Here is a 14,356-nt window from a genome sequence, read left to right as displayed (position 1 = left end):
CTTATGTGTGCATTGTGTGTGTGTGTGTATTTTTCTTGGTGCCTCAGTTTTTTAATTAGTCTTTTCTCTTTGATGTTTCATGTTTCTTTCTTTTTTTAATTTTCTCTTTACAATTTTCCACTTTTAACTTTTCTATCACATTCTCTCTCTCAAGTATATTATAACATTTAATTATATCCTTCATTATGCCTTGTACATTTTCACAGAAACACACATTCATGCATTTATATTAAATAGAGGCTAAATTTTATTTTTAAAATATTTCTTATCTGATGGGATGAAAGAGTTTTTCCTCACTTGATTCTGGCTAATAATTTCTATGATTCATGGCTCTTGATTTATTAAAATAAAATAATTTCATGGCCCATCATGAAATCTTTAGGTATTCTAAAGATTCCAATTAAAGGATATATAAAATAAAAATGTGTAAAAGGAAGATAAAAATTACAGATAGAAGATTATCATTTGAGTCTCCAATTCACCACAAAACATATTTGTACTTCACCTACTTCTCATATAGACACAGAAATTTACAGAAATAAAATACAAGTTGATCACTTCTTACATGCCTTATGTCCTCTATCTCTCTGCACAAATGTAAAAAATATTAATAATAACCAATTCAAATAAATTTATTATCATTAGTATACTCATATACAGTTAAACAACATAATAATGTCACATCAACTAGGAAAAACCTGCTTCCTAGAACAATTAATATGGAGGCTGTATTTAGAAAATGTTGAAGCAAAATGAAATTGATTCATGGTCTACCACTATTGTCTTATTTTATCTCTTTCCTATTTTGCAATCCCCATCAATAATTATAAGCCTTTAAGGTGTGAAATTATTAAATTAGGTGTATCTTTTATAGGTTATTAAAAATAAAAGTTGAAGGCATAAATTTTATTTGACATAGGTTTTTCAATTAAAGTGGAAATATTATATTTGCTTTGAATTGAATACCAGAAAACTCGAAAAATTGACATTTCCAGTAAACCTAGAGGGGTATGGAGCACAGAAATACCAGTCTTACTTTTATCTCTGAAATGTAAAAAAAAAATGCCAAATGTGACTCAGGGGTCATGAATGTTATACTACTTCCTATCACTTATCTTGTCCCTTTGTTATCAGCAGGTATCTACGAATCCTATCTGTCAAGAGTAAAGGGGATAGTTGTATCACTGAGTGTACTGCAGCAGTAATTGTAGGTTAACTTTCAATTATCAACAATTTTGGATCTACATTTTGGATTACAGGAAGATTCTGAGAGCCCCTATGATTTTGTCAACATCAGATAGTGTCTTTCTATTTTCTTCCAGAGTCAAAAGTAAATGGCATTGGATTATTCATTAGAAACACTATGTGCATTTTTCCTCCTTTCCATTTGTGTAAAGTAAAATATTGGAATTCATATAACCCAGGGCATGACCTTCCTCTGAAGGGCTGATACACAGTTAATAGCCCATGGGAAGGAATTTAATCCTTGGATCCCTACAAAGCTATAAAGAGCCTAGATCACTTCTCCATGTACAAGCTTGGTTTTAGAAGCACACAAAGCTCATTTTGGAGTCGAATGGAGAAGTCTGTGACATATAGCACATAGAGTGATTCTAACAGATGGATTTTTCTTGAAATAACTTCATTAGTTAATCACTTTTTTTTACATATACTTTTTCTAGCTAACTGGTATAGCTGCCAGCTGGAGCTGCTAAGAATCCTCCAAAGAAACTGGTAGGTAGGGAGAATATTGGCTAATTTCACCAATTCTTGGATGAAATTTCTACTAATTTCATACTAACCATCACGTATTTTGAGAGTAAAATCTTTTCCTTTATTTTTTTTCAACTTTTTCCAAAAACTTACTTATCTGTGTTTAAACCAAATCAATCATATGGAAAAAACTTTCAATTTTAATAAATTGTCTGGATCAGAGTTTCCCATACTTGACACTATTGACATTGTGGATGAGATAATCCTTTTTTTTTCTGTTCTTTGCTTTTGTTTTTTTTAATGTTTGTAGCAGGTTGTCCTGTGCATTGTAGGCTGTTGAGGAGCATCCCTGGTCTCTACCCACTTGATGTCAGTAGCATCCCCAGTTGTGACAACCAAAGATGTCCCCAGACATTGCTGAATGTCCCTGGGGGCAAAATCACCCCAGCTGAGAACCACCACTCTAGAAATAGGAGGTTCCTAGTTTTAATTCAATTTTTAAAATAATTTAAAAAATATTTTAGTGTATTCATGTATGTATTTAATTCGAGATATGTCTAAAATATGAGAAGTTTTTGCCTTTCAGTCAGGTAAATGAAATGTTTTTATTGGGGAGGGAGGGAGTAGAATTATTTAAGTGGTTAATGCTTTCATAAATCTCTCTGGTTAAAGAGAAAAAAAGACAAGATAAATGGCTTTCAACTACCAATGAATATTAATTATCTAAGGAGTGTCATCATCATCTTCATCAGACATGTTGAAGAGTTCTTTTCCTTTAAAGAAGGTCCTCAATGTAACTGTATGAGTAGAATAATAAAATCCTGTGGTGGGATCATTTGAGATGTAAGTGATTAATTTTCAGCTTAGATGCCCTAAGGCATTTTTAAATAAAGGAAAGCAGTGTAATTTAATGAAATGAACATTGAGAAAACTGGGATCTGTTTTGACTTTAGGATATCATTAGGCAGTGATTTGGGGCTCACAAAAGGATTAGCCATTCAAATAGAGACATTCCCTGGCCTTTGAAATTCAGGGGTAAATATAATGTTCCCCTCCTACTTATGACTTAGTGATCTTTCTGTAATTTATATATTGATGGATATAGGAAGAGTACCATGGGAATAAGATGCTAATTACCAAGGGTTTTAAAAGGGAAATAGTGAGCCTATTCTAGTTTAGCAGGAAAGTAAGAATGTAACAACATGAAGTATGTGGAAAGAATCATTCGTTGTTTTTTAAAAAAGTAATGATTCTATTCGAATTGCTTTCTTTGCAGCAAAGGCTTTCTAATACAGATTTGCTCAAGCAGGCTCTTAGTACAAGATAATTTTAACACTTAACCAATTCCATGTTTGAATGTATAATCTCCCCCCCAAATCGAGACATGTACCTAAAAATTTTATAGTGATCTGTTTTCTTTGTTAGATTTCCCAGAGCCCCTGAAGAATTTAGATCTTACACTTTATTTTAAATTTAAAACTGATTCTTTTTAATATGTTATATTGTGCAGACCATCACTTTATTCCTCTCAGAATGCATTATCTCCTATTTTTTTTCTTTTTGGTTTCTTAAAAGTATGACACAAATTTATTACTTTACAATTCTAGAAGGCAGAAGTCTGAAATGGGTTTCACTTGCCTAAAATGAAGCCTGTAGGCCGGGCTGCCATTCCTTCTGAAGGCTCTAGGGGAGCATCTGTTCCCTTGACTATTCAATCTTCTAGAGGTTTCCTGATTTCTTGGCTCATGGCCCCCTCCTCCATCTTCAAAACCCGGAGGGGCAGCATCTTCATCTCTCTGACTCAGACTGCCCTGCCTCTGTCTTTCACTTTTAAGGACCCATGAGAATGCACTGTTTCCTTGGATATGGCAAAAGCAAAATCACACATCTTGAGATTTCAACTCAAAGGACCAAATATCACTACTACGTGCCTTATCTGTACATCATGGGGTTCACTGCCCTCAAGTCACAAACGAAAGCGTCTGTGCACTTACTTTCTGCAGGTTCTTTAGGGCGGCGGCCGCTGGACGACTTCCTCAGCAGGCTGCGTCCCGAGGTAAAGAGGCTGGTTAGTTCCTCCAAAGGACTCGTGGGTGTTCTGGACCGGGAACCGCTCGGAGCCGACCCGTAGGTATTGACCGAGGCATTGACCATCTTGCTCCCATCTTGCGACACCGGTCTGGGGGTCAAATGAGGCACTGATGGAGAGCTCCTGGAGAGGCTGCCTGAATGCACGGCGTCGTAGGGCGGGGGCCTTTTGAGGCTGAGCGGGGTCAGGGACCTGCCCATGCTGACGGGTGACGGAGAGGCGGAGTGACTTTTGGGGTAGCCGTGGGGAGACTGCGTTCGGTATAGAGTGGAAGGCGGGGGAGGGGACGAGGAGAGAACCGAGGCAGCAGGAACGGGTCCCAGGGCTCCGGCCTGGTCTTTCTCCAGTTTAGGGTGGCCGGAGGCCTGGGACGGCAAGGAGGATGGTGACGCCCCGGCCTGCTGTTTCATATAAGACACGTTTTCCAACACAGGAAGCTTTGTGACCTCCAGGGGGGTGAGCGGAGACTCATCGGAGTTGGGGGAGCACTGCACAGGGGCCGGGGGGAACACCAGCAGCGGGGGTCTATGAGAAAGCAGGTTGGGAAAGGGCGGAGGGATGTCACAGAGCAAACCCTTCGGGGTACATGGCACTGAGGACTTGGCCGAGTCCAAGTCAGGCACCGTGGGAGTAGCACACTGCGAAGAACAACTGTGATGGTCAAGGTCACACTTTGAGTCTTGGCCTAAGTCGTCAAAAATGGGGTATTTCATTTCTTCGTAGACGGCCTCACTCTGGTCGTCGTCGTCTTTCCGGAAGTCTCTGAGAATGTTCCCCACCATCTCAATGTACACGGGTTCCTCCTCCTCGGGGCCCCCTGAGGGGCTGCTGACCTGGGAGAGGGAGGGGTCCCGAGGGAGTGAGGTCCTCCGGGGCACGTGCTTCTTGACATACGTTTCGTCAAAAGATGTGCTGAGCTGAGTGTTTGGATTCCGTTTTGGTTTTGGAGGAGGAATCTTCTTTGAATATTCATCACTGTGGGGTCTTGGCTTGGCTGACACTAAAAGAAGAAGGAGGAAAAAGAAAACGTAAAACAGATGAGTACCATAGGAAAGCTTTCAAATATGACTTTCAGGTGGATTTACTGCTCTAAACATTTGAGGGGATGGGTAATGCTGCGTTTCAAGCTGGAGACGTAGACTACAAATCCAACAAAAGTCAAACATTTCCATATTTAGAAAAATATGATGCAGGAACAGTAGTAATATGTATCTTCAAACTAATATAAGTAATCCAACACGGATAAATGCATTAAGACCAGGACTTACTCATCCCTCTGTCTTAGAATTCCTAAATAGAAACTTCAGATGACACAATTGGATAAAAACAATCACACATTTCATAAAAATCAACTTCTAAGAATTCAGCAACAAAGAAACTTAGGGGAAAAAATCTAGAGTTTCTATTAGTACAAATGGTTACAAAAATACCATGGGGACTGAGCCCTTTAAATGATGTGGCTATTACACATGATCACATCTTGCTTTTATTTGGGGTAAAAATGTTCCAGTCTGCTAGACTTAATCTCTGTCTTGGTTCAGATAAATAACTTTTATACAGATGGGTCTGATTCTTCAGGGGAAATCGATGTGAACATTTTATGAGGCTAGACAAGTTAATCTCCAAATCTCCAGGTATTGTTGATTATGGTGTATTTGTTTTAGTTCATAAGATCTCTTATGATATCCCAAATGCTGTCTTGGAATGAATTTATTGCCCTGACACATCAGAACCCCCTGGAGAGTTTTACAAGAGAATAATCCAGAGAATGATGTGTAAGCTTCAAGAATAACTTCTGAAAACTCACAACAGATATGCCTACAAGTACACCCCACAGCCCCCCTTGTAATGGAACATAAACTTCTGACTCCATCTAGTAGGTTGGAACAGGCTGGCAACGTGTCTGTGACTGCCATCAATTGTTTAGCATGCAGGGAAAGTACTGGAGTCTTGATATTATCTCATTGTGCTGATATATGATTATGATGATTAGCATTTTTACGCAATGTGGCAGAATGTAGTTGCTTGTGGTAAGTGGTAGCGTACAATGTAAGTTGACGGTATAGCTTATAGGTGTACACCTATGAGAAAAGAACAGGCTTCTCTATAATTTGCAGCTTGAAGGGAGGGGAGGTCTCAAGGCGCAAACCAGGAAACACCCCAAATTTTCTGGGTTTTTTTTTCAACTAGCAAAACTTATGACATAGGAGCTTTTCTAAAACTTACTATTGGAGAAGCAAGTGCTTAAAGATTAGTTAGGTGGCTGCTTTATGCATCAATCATGCCTTCAGAGAAAGAGAACCCATCAAATATTCTAGCAGTGGCTATATCTTTTGCTTCTCTAGGTCATTCCTGCTTTCAAATATTCTACTCCATTGTACCCATGGTGATGGTTTCACTCACTACAATCAAGCAGCTTGTTGAAGGGAAGTTTCTTAATGTATGTCGACTTTTCCTTAATTTACAATAGGAAAAAACTAGATGCCATTTTACAGGGGGACGATACAGCAGTAGAGCCTTTTAGTGTCAAAAGGGAAAAGCCTAGGGACATAATGGAATGAAAACTATCCAGATAATTCTTTAGGCGGGACCCAAAGTGACCAATAGCTCTTCTCTATATCTCCTACCATTTTTATTGGTTTTGAAATCTACCATGTATGTTAATTTTCATATGATTCAAATAGATCATCAGACTACATACAGAAATTGGAGCCCAAATAAAGTAAACCCATAAATTAATGAGTGAGATTGACTTAGAACTGGAGGGACTTTGAAAGAGCCAGGACTTAGAACAAAAGTCCATCCAGATTATTCTTCTGAAGCTTGTTTCCTGCCATGCTCCACCTCAGTGTGTCATCCTAGGCTAAGTAACTCACACTCTAGGAATATCTGCCACTGACTATTGAGTTCTAGGAGCTGGATGGTGTGGGAAGTAGCAAGGTGTTCTATAAATGGAGAGTTAACCAAAAGCTAGGAATGAATGTGTGTCCATGAGATGGATAACTTCATTATATGCTTAAAATTATACTTAGAATAAGATTTTCATTTTTCTCTGGTTCCTAAATTATAATTCACTGCCGTTTTCTTTGACCCTTCCCTAAACATAGACTTGGGTTGTTGTACGGACAGAAATAACAGGACAGGCAGAGCCCAAGCCTAGGTAGAAACACTGCATTGAAGGAAGACCATAACCCAGGATTCCCAGGAAGTTAGAGATCAGTGGTAGAGCTGACAGTAACATGATATTCAGGGAAGCAGCAGCCTCTTCCCTGGAACCAACGTCCCTCTTCCCACATAGAATAGAAGGTGGCCTTTGGAATAGGCAAGACCAATGTTTGGGTTGCACTCAGAATATGCAACTTTGTTTGCCAAAAGATCAGAAAAAAATGAAATAAAGACCCGCCATATCTATGAAATGTGGAAGAAAGAAAAATGTTCTATTCTAGAGCACAACATAGTTAGAATTAAGGTAGCTATTCATTATGAAGAAATTGTGATAATTTATTTGAACTGTTAGGACAACTTCAGTACCAAACCAAGTACAGGTATTATCTGACGAGTAGGATTAAGTATAATATGTGACTCTTATGATGACTCTGAGGTAATCGAAATTGACAGTTGCTATGGACTGAACTGTGTCCCCTCCACAAATTCATATGTTGAAGTCCTAACCCCCACTGTGATGTTATTTGGAGGTAGATCCTTTGAGAGATAATTGGGTCATGAGGTCATGAGGGCTGGGTCCTCATGATGGATGAGATTAGTGCCCTTATAAGAGGAGTCACTGGGGTATCTTCGTTGTCTTATTCTCTCCACCATGTGAGGACATAGTGAGAAGGTTGCCATCTGCAAGGCAGTAAGAGAATTCTCCCCAGAAACTGACTATGTTGGCACCTTGATCTTGGACTTCTGGCCTCAAGAACTATGAGAAAATATATGTCTGTTGTTTAAGCCACCCAGTCTGTGGAATTTTGTTATGTCAGCTTGAGATGACATAGACAAGAGAATACTGATTGAGCCCTATGTAAAGACCCTATAAAGCTAACTCCTGAGCACCCACTTTTTCATCCTCTGGCACTGTAATACTTTAATAAGCTTTGCTACTTGAAGAATTAATTTAACTCTTTCCCAGTCTTTTCAACGTAACCAGCACCTTCCCTTGCCCGGTACCTCCTCACCCCTGAAGCCACATCACAGAAAGCATATTACAGCTGAATACAGAGATGCTGATCCCAGGTACACCCAGGAGCATCCTTCCACCACACTGCCTGTTATTCTGATTCTTCTTAATCTGATGCTCCAACTTCTGATTCGTGCCAAGGCACGTGCCATATTATTTAATTAGACCCATTTTCTAGATGCTCTTTGTTTTCTGTAGTTGTTTGCTTTGGCATATAGACTCCCTGCTCCACTAGGTTTTGTATGTTCTGCTGCCCACCATCAGAAGCAGTTCTCCAGCCAACCTTGCCCAGCAAATCCTTCATTATCTGGGCAAGCTTCTTCCCTCTCCCCTTCCCTGTGTGGTGAAAAGAGCCTAATGCAGGCAGATTCATATAATTCAAACACATTTTGTTTCCTGCTCCTCTTCCTTTGTATGAATACAAATTTAAAATGAGAGAACTGAGGATTATTTAGTGAGTAAAGCAATAAGTAAATTACAGCCAATCGGGATGAATAAACAGATTCATTCCTTCAGTATTAGGAGACTTTTCTTCCAGGCAATATCTGGTTCCCATTCCACATCCTCCTTGCAATCTCATGGCTCTCTCTGAAAAGTCAGAGGAGGGAATAGTTTCATCTCTAATGAAATGATTTTTCTCTGCATTTGCGACATCATCTGGTTTCACCTTATTCCATGTATTGAGTAAATATGAAATTTTGTTTCAACTGTCATATCTGCTTTGTTTGTTTTTTGTTTACCCAAATAAGAAAAAGTCTGAAATTTTTAGCAACTTTGCCTCATGATTTATTTTAGTTTAACATCACCCTGGGGAATTAAAAATTAAGGGAAAACTCATGTTTCAAAAGTTATTTCTTTAGAAGGTGCTTAAAAATAGTCTTGATCTACATACATAGGTGCTGAACTACTGCTAAAGACAATAAAAATTGCATTGCAAATTTCAACACTTAACCAAATTCAACCACAATAAAAAGGTGATTTTTATTGCTCTTAAATGAATTTTAAATCATTACTAATAAGTCCAAAGATAGAAGCAATAATCCCTGTTCAGCTCCAGAACACAAATTTCATGCTTAAAATAGTATAATGACAGTAGCATTGAATAAGCAGAAAGTGACATTTTTGAAATGAAATATCTGAGCACAAAGGTAATGCATGGCTTTCAGTCATGCCCAGATGATCTGCCTTTCAGAGTTAATTTTGGAAATCTGCCATGTCCCTTGTCAAGCTATCCTTCTGAAATAATATTTTCCTTATTAAAAAAAAAAGTGTACTATAAAACCAGGCTTTGGTGTCTGTGAATATTCTTGAACCAAGAAGTGAAAAAAGAGACAACATCACAGGTGGGTATTTCCCCTGATGGAAAGTCTCTTTGGTCACAGACTCCCAGAATTTGAAGGACTCTTAGAGATTATCCAACCCAAACTCCATATATCACTGATGAAGAAATATAAATGCCTTATCAACTACTTTAAAAAAACCTCATAATGTCAATTCAATCTTTTATAACTTTTAAAACAAAGGAAAGAAATAAGGGGGGAAAGCTCTGTAATTCATTATTTTGTATATGGCATAAAGTATCATTTTAAAAGGTCTTCTCACCCATGCTTATAGTGGTATTATCGCATGGCCTGGTTATAGAGGTATACTTAAAGAGCTCTGGTTATAGAGATGTATTTAAATATGTAATTCAAACTGGGAAATTAGAGTCCAGTGAACAGGAGTAACGGCCACACTCTGTGATACTGAACTGGCTGATTCTAGAAAGTGAGAGGCACATTTCCCACTTTCAGCAGAATTGTGCTCACAATAGCTCTCTTTTCACAACTCACAATTCCAGAGGTTTGAGCAATATTTTTATTTTCAGTCACAAGCCCCATAATGCCACCCACAAAATTGTTCTTTTCTTATTTTATTTTAGTTTTTAAATTAAAGTGTCTGTAAAGGGATGGGAGTTACAGATACCCTTGGTCTGCTTACAGTGGGACCAAGAAAGTGTGATAATGTGCAAAAAGGATCAGATTTGGAATTGTAGTATCCGTGCTGTAATACCATCCTGGATCTGCTAGCAATGAAAACACAGAATTCAGATCAAAGTGTGGATGGAAACAGTGTAAGACATGGGACTGGATCAACACTATGGTCTTAAAGTTGAGTGGGAATGAAAAAGCCTTAGCTTAAATTAGATACAGGGCATTTCTTATGAACAAGAAAAGGTGACTCAAAGGACAGATTTAAGCACTCAGAGAGCAAAACTAAGAACCACAGAGAACCAAAACTGGGGGAAGCTGGGCCCTAATCAATAAATTCTGCTCCCGAATAGGGAGAACTGGGCACATGTGCACAACTGGATTTCCGAATTGGTATAAACCAGTGACTTCTACGTGACTCCCCTCTCTCAAGCTCCTACTTTTTTTTTTTTGGCGGTCCTCGGGCCTCTCACTGTTGTGGCCTCTCCCGTTGCGGAGCACAGGCTCCGGACGCGCAGGCTCAGCGGCCATGGCTCACGGGCCCAGCCACTCCGTGGCATGTGGGATCTTCCCGAACTGGGGCACGAACCCGTGTCCCCTGCATCGGCAGGCGGACTCTCAACCACTGCACCACCAGGGAAGCCCGCTCCTACTTTTTTGAACAAGACTGTACCCTGCAGTTTTCCTGCTCCTGACCTGCCAGTCTATGTCAGGTTTTGTAGGGCAGATAAATTGTACTTTTAGTTCAAAGACCTTTGCATATGAGGAATTTCACTCAACATGCCACATGGGCATGATTTAGATGATGAAATCCTGGATTTCAAGCTGATGGTGTAATGCAATGAAACTTTTGGGCAATATTTGCCTACTGGAAATATTGGGACTTGAAGGCAAGTTGTGATAGACAGTCTTCCAAGGGAGCCACCCTTAATTCCGTCCTTCCTTCCTTGTGTGTTTTCCACCTTTCAATAGGTGGTCTATGTCCCTTTCCTCAAATCAGGGCAGGCCTTGTGACTTACCTTGACCAACAGAATGTGGCGGAAGTGATATTCTGAGTCTTGAATTTAAGAGAACCGACAGCTTTCACTTCCTCTATCTGAAAAGCCAATTGCCATGTAAGATCTCTTAGACCAAAAAGCTATGAAGAAACTCAACCTAGTTTTGCAAAGAGGCCACACGGAGGAGAAAGACAGCCCAGGAATGTGAGTAAAGCCTTGTTGGACCTTCTAACCCATCCCGCCTGCCAGCTGAATACAGCCAAATGAGAGACGCCCAACCAATGACACATAGAGTAGAAGAACTACCTATACAAGCCAACTCAACTCACCAAACAATAAGTAATAAATTGTTACTGCTTTAAGCCATAGCATTTTGGGTCAGTTTATTGCATAGCATAGATAACTAAAAAAAAAATCCTAAAATTAATTTCCTGTTTTATGTAGCTATCTCATAGAAAATGCTATTGTTATTTTCACAGAACTAGGGTACAGTGTGCACCCTGAGGAAACAGAAAGCATCCTACCAGAATAGGGAAATTAAAGAAGTAAGCTTGCCTTCTGAGTATTACAAAATCACCACAGGATGATTCAGAGAAGAGATATAAAAAGAGATTACATACTTTCTGGTCAAAAAGACTGGATTGAAATCAGAGGGAAGGTATTAACATATGTAAAGGAAGAACAAACGGGATCTTTTTAGCCACAAGGATTATAAAACCAGGAAACTCACAGAGCAAAAGACGGTGGACACTCACAGCAATGCCCAGGGGATCTGGTCCTCTGTTATATCCCTGTGTGGGGATGGCCCGAGCACGCTGATAGAAACTAAAGCTTTGACCTATATGATTCTTACGAGTCATTCCTTCTCTAACTTCAGTTTCATCAAGAAACTTTTTAGTAAGAGTGATTTCCAAAATATTACGCATATATTTCACATTAGAAACCAGCAAGGTGGAATTCTGGTTTCATACACTGCTATGGTCTGAATGTTTGTGTCCTCCCCACCCCCAAATTCATATAATGGAATCTTAACATTCAATGTCATGGTGTTAGAAGGTGGGCCTTTGGGAGGTAATTAGTTCATGAGTGTGGAGCCCTCATGAAGGAGAATAATGGCCCTATGAAAGAGGGCCCCAGCCCCTTCTGCTATGTGAGGACATTGAAGAGGTCAGCAGTCTGCCGCCTGGAACCTGACCAGAACATGACCATGCTGGCACCCTGGTCAGGTACTTCCAGCCTCCAGAACTGTGAAAAAAATCATTTCTGTTGTTTATAGGTCTGTGGTGTTTTGTTATAGCAGCCTAAAGAGAGACATGCACCCATCTCTTGAGCTTGGCTACTTTGACATCTTGGTTATTCTAGACATCTAAGGATGGAGTTTCTGAGTTTATAGATTAAAAGCCAATACTTTACCAGGGAAAATTCACCACAATAACACCATTGCATGGGAATCTGTCCAGACAGGCAGCCAGCATTCCTAAAGAGACATGACTCTATTTATAAAGTTGATCACAAATATCCAATTTGATATTTCCATCCCAGGGAAATAATCTTGTTTCCCAGTCTCCCCCTGCTCTAGTCATGGGATGCCCTTTAGACATAGCCCACTTGGAAAGAACAGAGAGTGGCTGTATTGCGGGCCTTTCCTTGGCTACACTACTGCAGCCTCTCAGACTCCACCTGCCATTCCAAACTTTACACAAGTTGAGAAGGAATAGAGAAAAGAACTGGAGGAAACGTATCCATCAGGGAGAAAGACCATCCTGCAGGGATGATCTCTGTCAGACAGGATGCTAAACTATTAGATTCCACAACTGACAAAAACTCTTTTCTTGATAAAACAGTAGTTGGGCTCTTGAACCTTCCTCTAGGCCTATTTATGCACTTCCCTGTATAACCCACTATTTGTAATAATCCTGCCAAAGCCAGTTTACCCAGAAACCCCCACCCTCAATATCTGATCACCCTTGATATCTGATGGGGTTCCGCATCCTCCACCGTACTCCCAGTGATGTCTGACCATCCTGGCCTGTCTTCAGCAAGAATCCTCTTAGGTCAGTTTAGCCAGAAATCCCCCCTTACCCTTGTGTTTCCTCTTAGTAATTTTCCATCCGATGACTCCCACCCTGCTTCCTAGCTCTAATAATTCCCACTTGCCCCGTAACGTATTTGGAATTGACCTCAGTTCTATACTGAGGTCTCTTTTCCCCTATTGCAATAGTCCTAAATAAAATCTAGTTTTACCATTTACTGTCCAGCTCTGGCTTTTGTTTGACATCCCTGAGTTATACATGGCTGGTTTCTTCCTAGTACTCAGATCTCAGCAAAAAAAAAAAAAAAAAAAATTCACTTCTTCAGAGAAGTCTTCCATGACCATCCAATCAGTACTTAATCACACTGGATATTTCTCTTGTTTGTTTCTCAGTTGGTTTATTATGTAAGCATAATGACGTAAATTTTTCAACGCTCTTTCTCATACATTCCTTCAGATATTCATCCTTCTTCCCTCCATTTTCAATGTGTTTTAATGAAAGTTGATCTCCTTAGAGTGTTTAGGTGTACTTAATCTTAAAGACTAGTCTTATTTTAAAAACAACCTAAATAAAACTCTATGTCTACATTACTACAGGTTCCCCAAACCAAAAACTCTCTTGGTTTTATCTATGCATACCAATCACCTCCACATAGTGGCCAATCAAATGATACTTAGGAAGGCCAAGTCAGAGAAAGTAATACATATATTTAAAACTTAGGCATAGCTGAGTTATTAAACCACTGGTTATAACTCTTTATCCCTTTGCTCAAATATTTTGAAGCCAGAGAGAAAGGAAGAGAAAGGAAGTAAGCAAATAAGTTAATTTCCTGAGTCCTGAACGAAAAAATGTGATAACAAAAAAGTAGCCATGGAAAATGCGTGATGCTGAGAACCCAATAGAAGCTCAGTTAATTTAGATTCAACCCAGTAGGATACAATGTTAAAGAAAACTAAGTTGGGAGAAAAATCCAATGAACGGTTGGAACATTTTCCCCTGCCCGTTGGGCAGTCAACTTTGTGGAAGCCAAATCCCTGCAGTTCCATAGATACAGTTTACTGAGGATTATCCTTTGTAAATCTGTTCTGGTTGAGATAGGAAGATAGAAATGTTTGTGATCTTCTAAAGTATCTGAGATCACAGAGGAAGCAGCATGAAATTACAGAACAATAAAACATTTCATTCAAGTTCACTGAAGTTGTGTTGATGTGTTCTAACATCTGTAATGAAAATATAGGAGGAAGAGGAAGAAGAAGGGGGGGTAGGAAGAGGAGGAAAAAGAGAAGAAGAAGGAGGAGAATAAGAATAGTTACCCTGTATCAAATGCATTTTTTGGTATCAGGCAACATGTTTTGGGGAGACTATTTTATTTA

The 14,356-nt window shown here is 39.4% G+C and overlaps 1 protein-coding gene across 1 annotated transcript in view; it reads right to left on the bottom strand.

The window, feature by feature from the left end:
- Positions 1-14,356, bottom strand: part of NYAP2 (neuronal tyrosine-phosphorylated phosphoinositide-3-kinase adaptor 2) — a 245,958-nt gene that overhangs the window by 104,042 nt on the left and 127,560 nt on the right. The window contains exon 3 of the mRNA XM_065881126.1: positions 3,708-4,802. Coding sequence (XP_065737198.1) covers positions 3,708-4,802 — 1,095 coding nt within the window. The remainder of the gene's footprint in view (positions 1-3,707; positions 4,803-14,356) is intronic.

This window comes from Phocoena phocoena, chromosome 7 (assembly GCF_963924675.1).
Source record: "Phocoena phocoena chromosome 7, mPhoPho1.1, whole genome shotgun sequence".
Classification (NCBI taxonomy): domain Eukaryota; kingdom Metazoa; phylum Chordata; class Mammalia; order Artiodactyla; family Phocoenidae; genus Phocoena; species Phocoena phocoena.
This window is presented reverse-complemented; position numbering and strand designations above follow the sequence as displayed.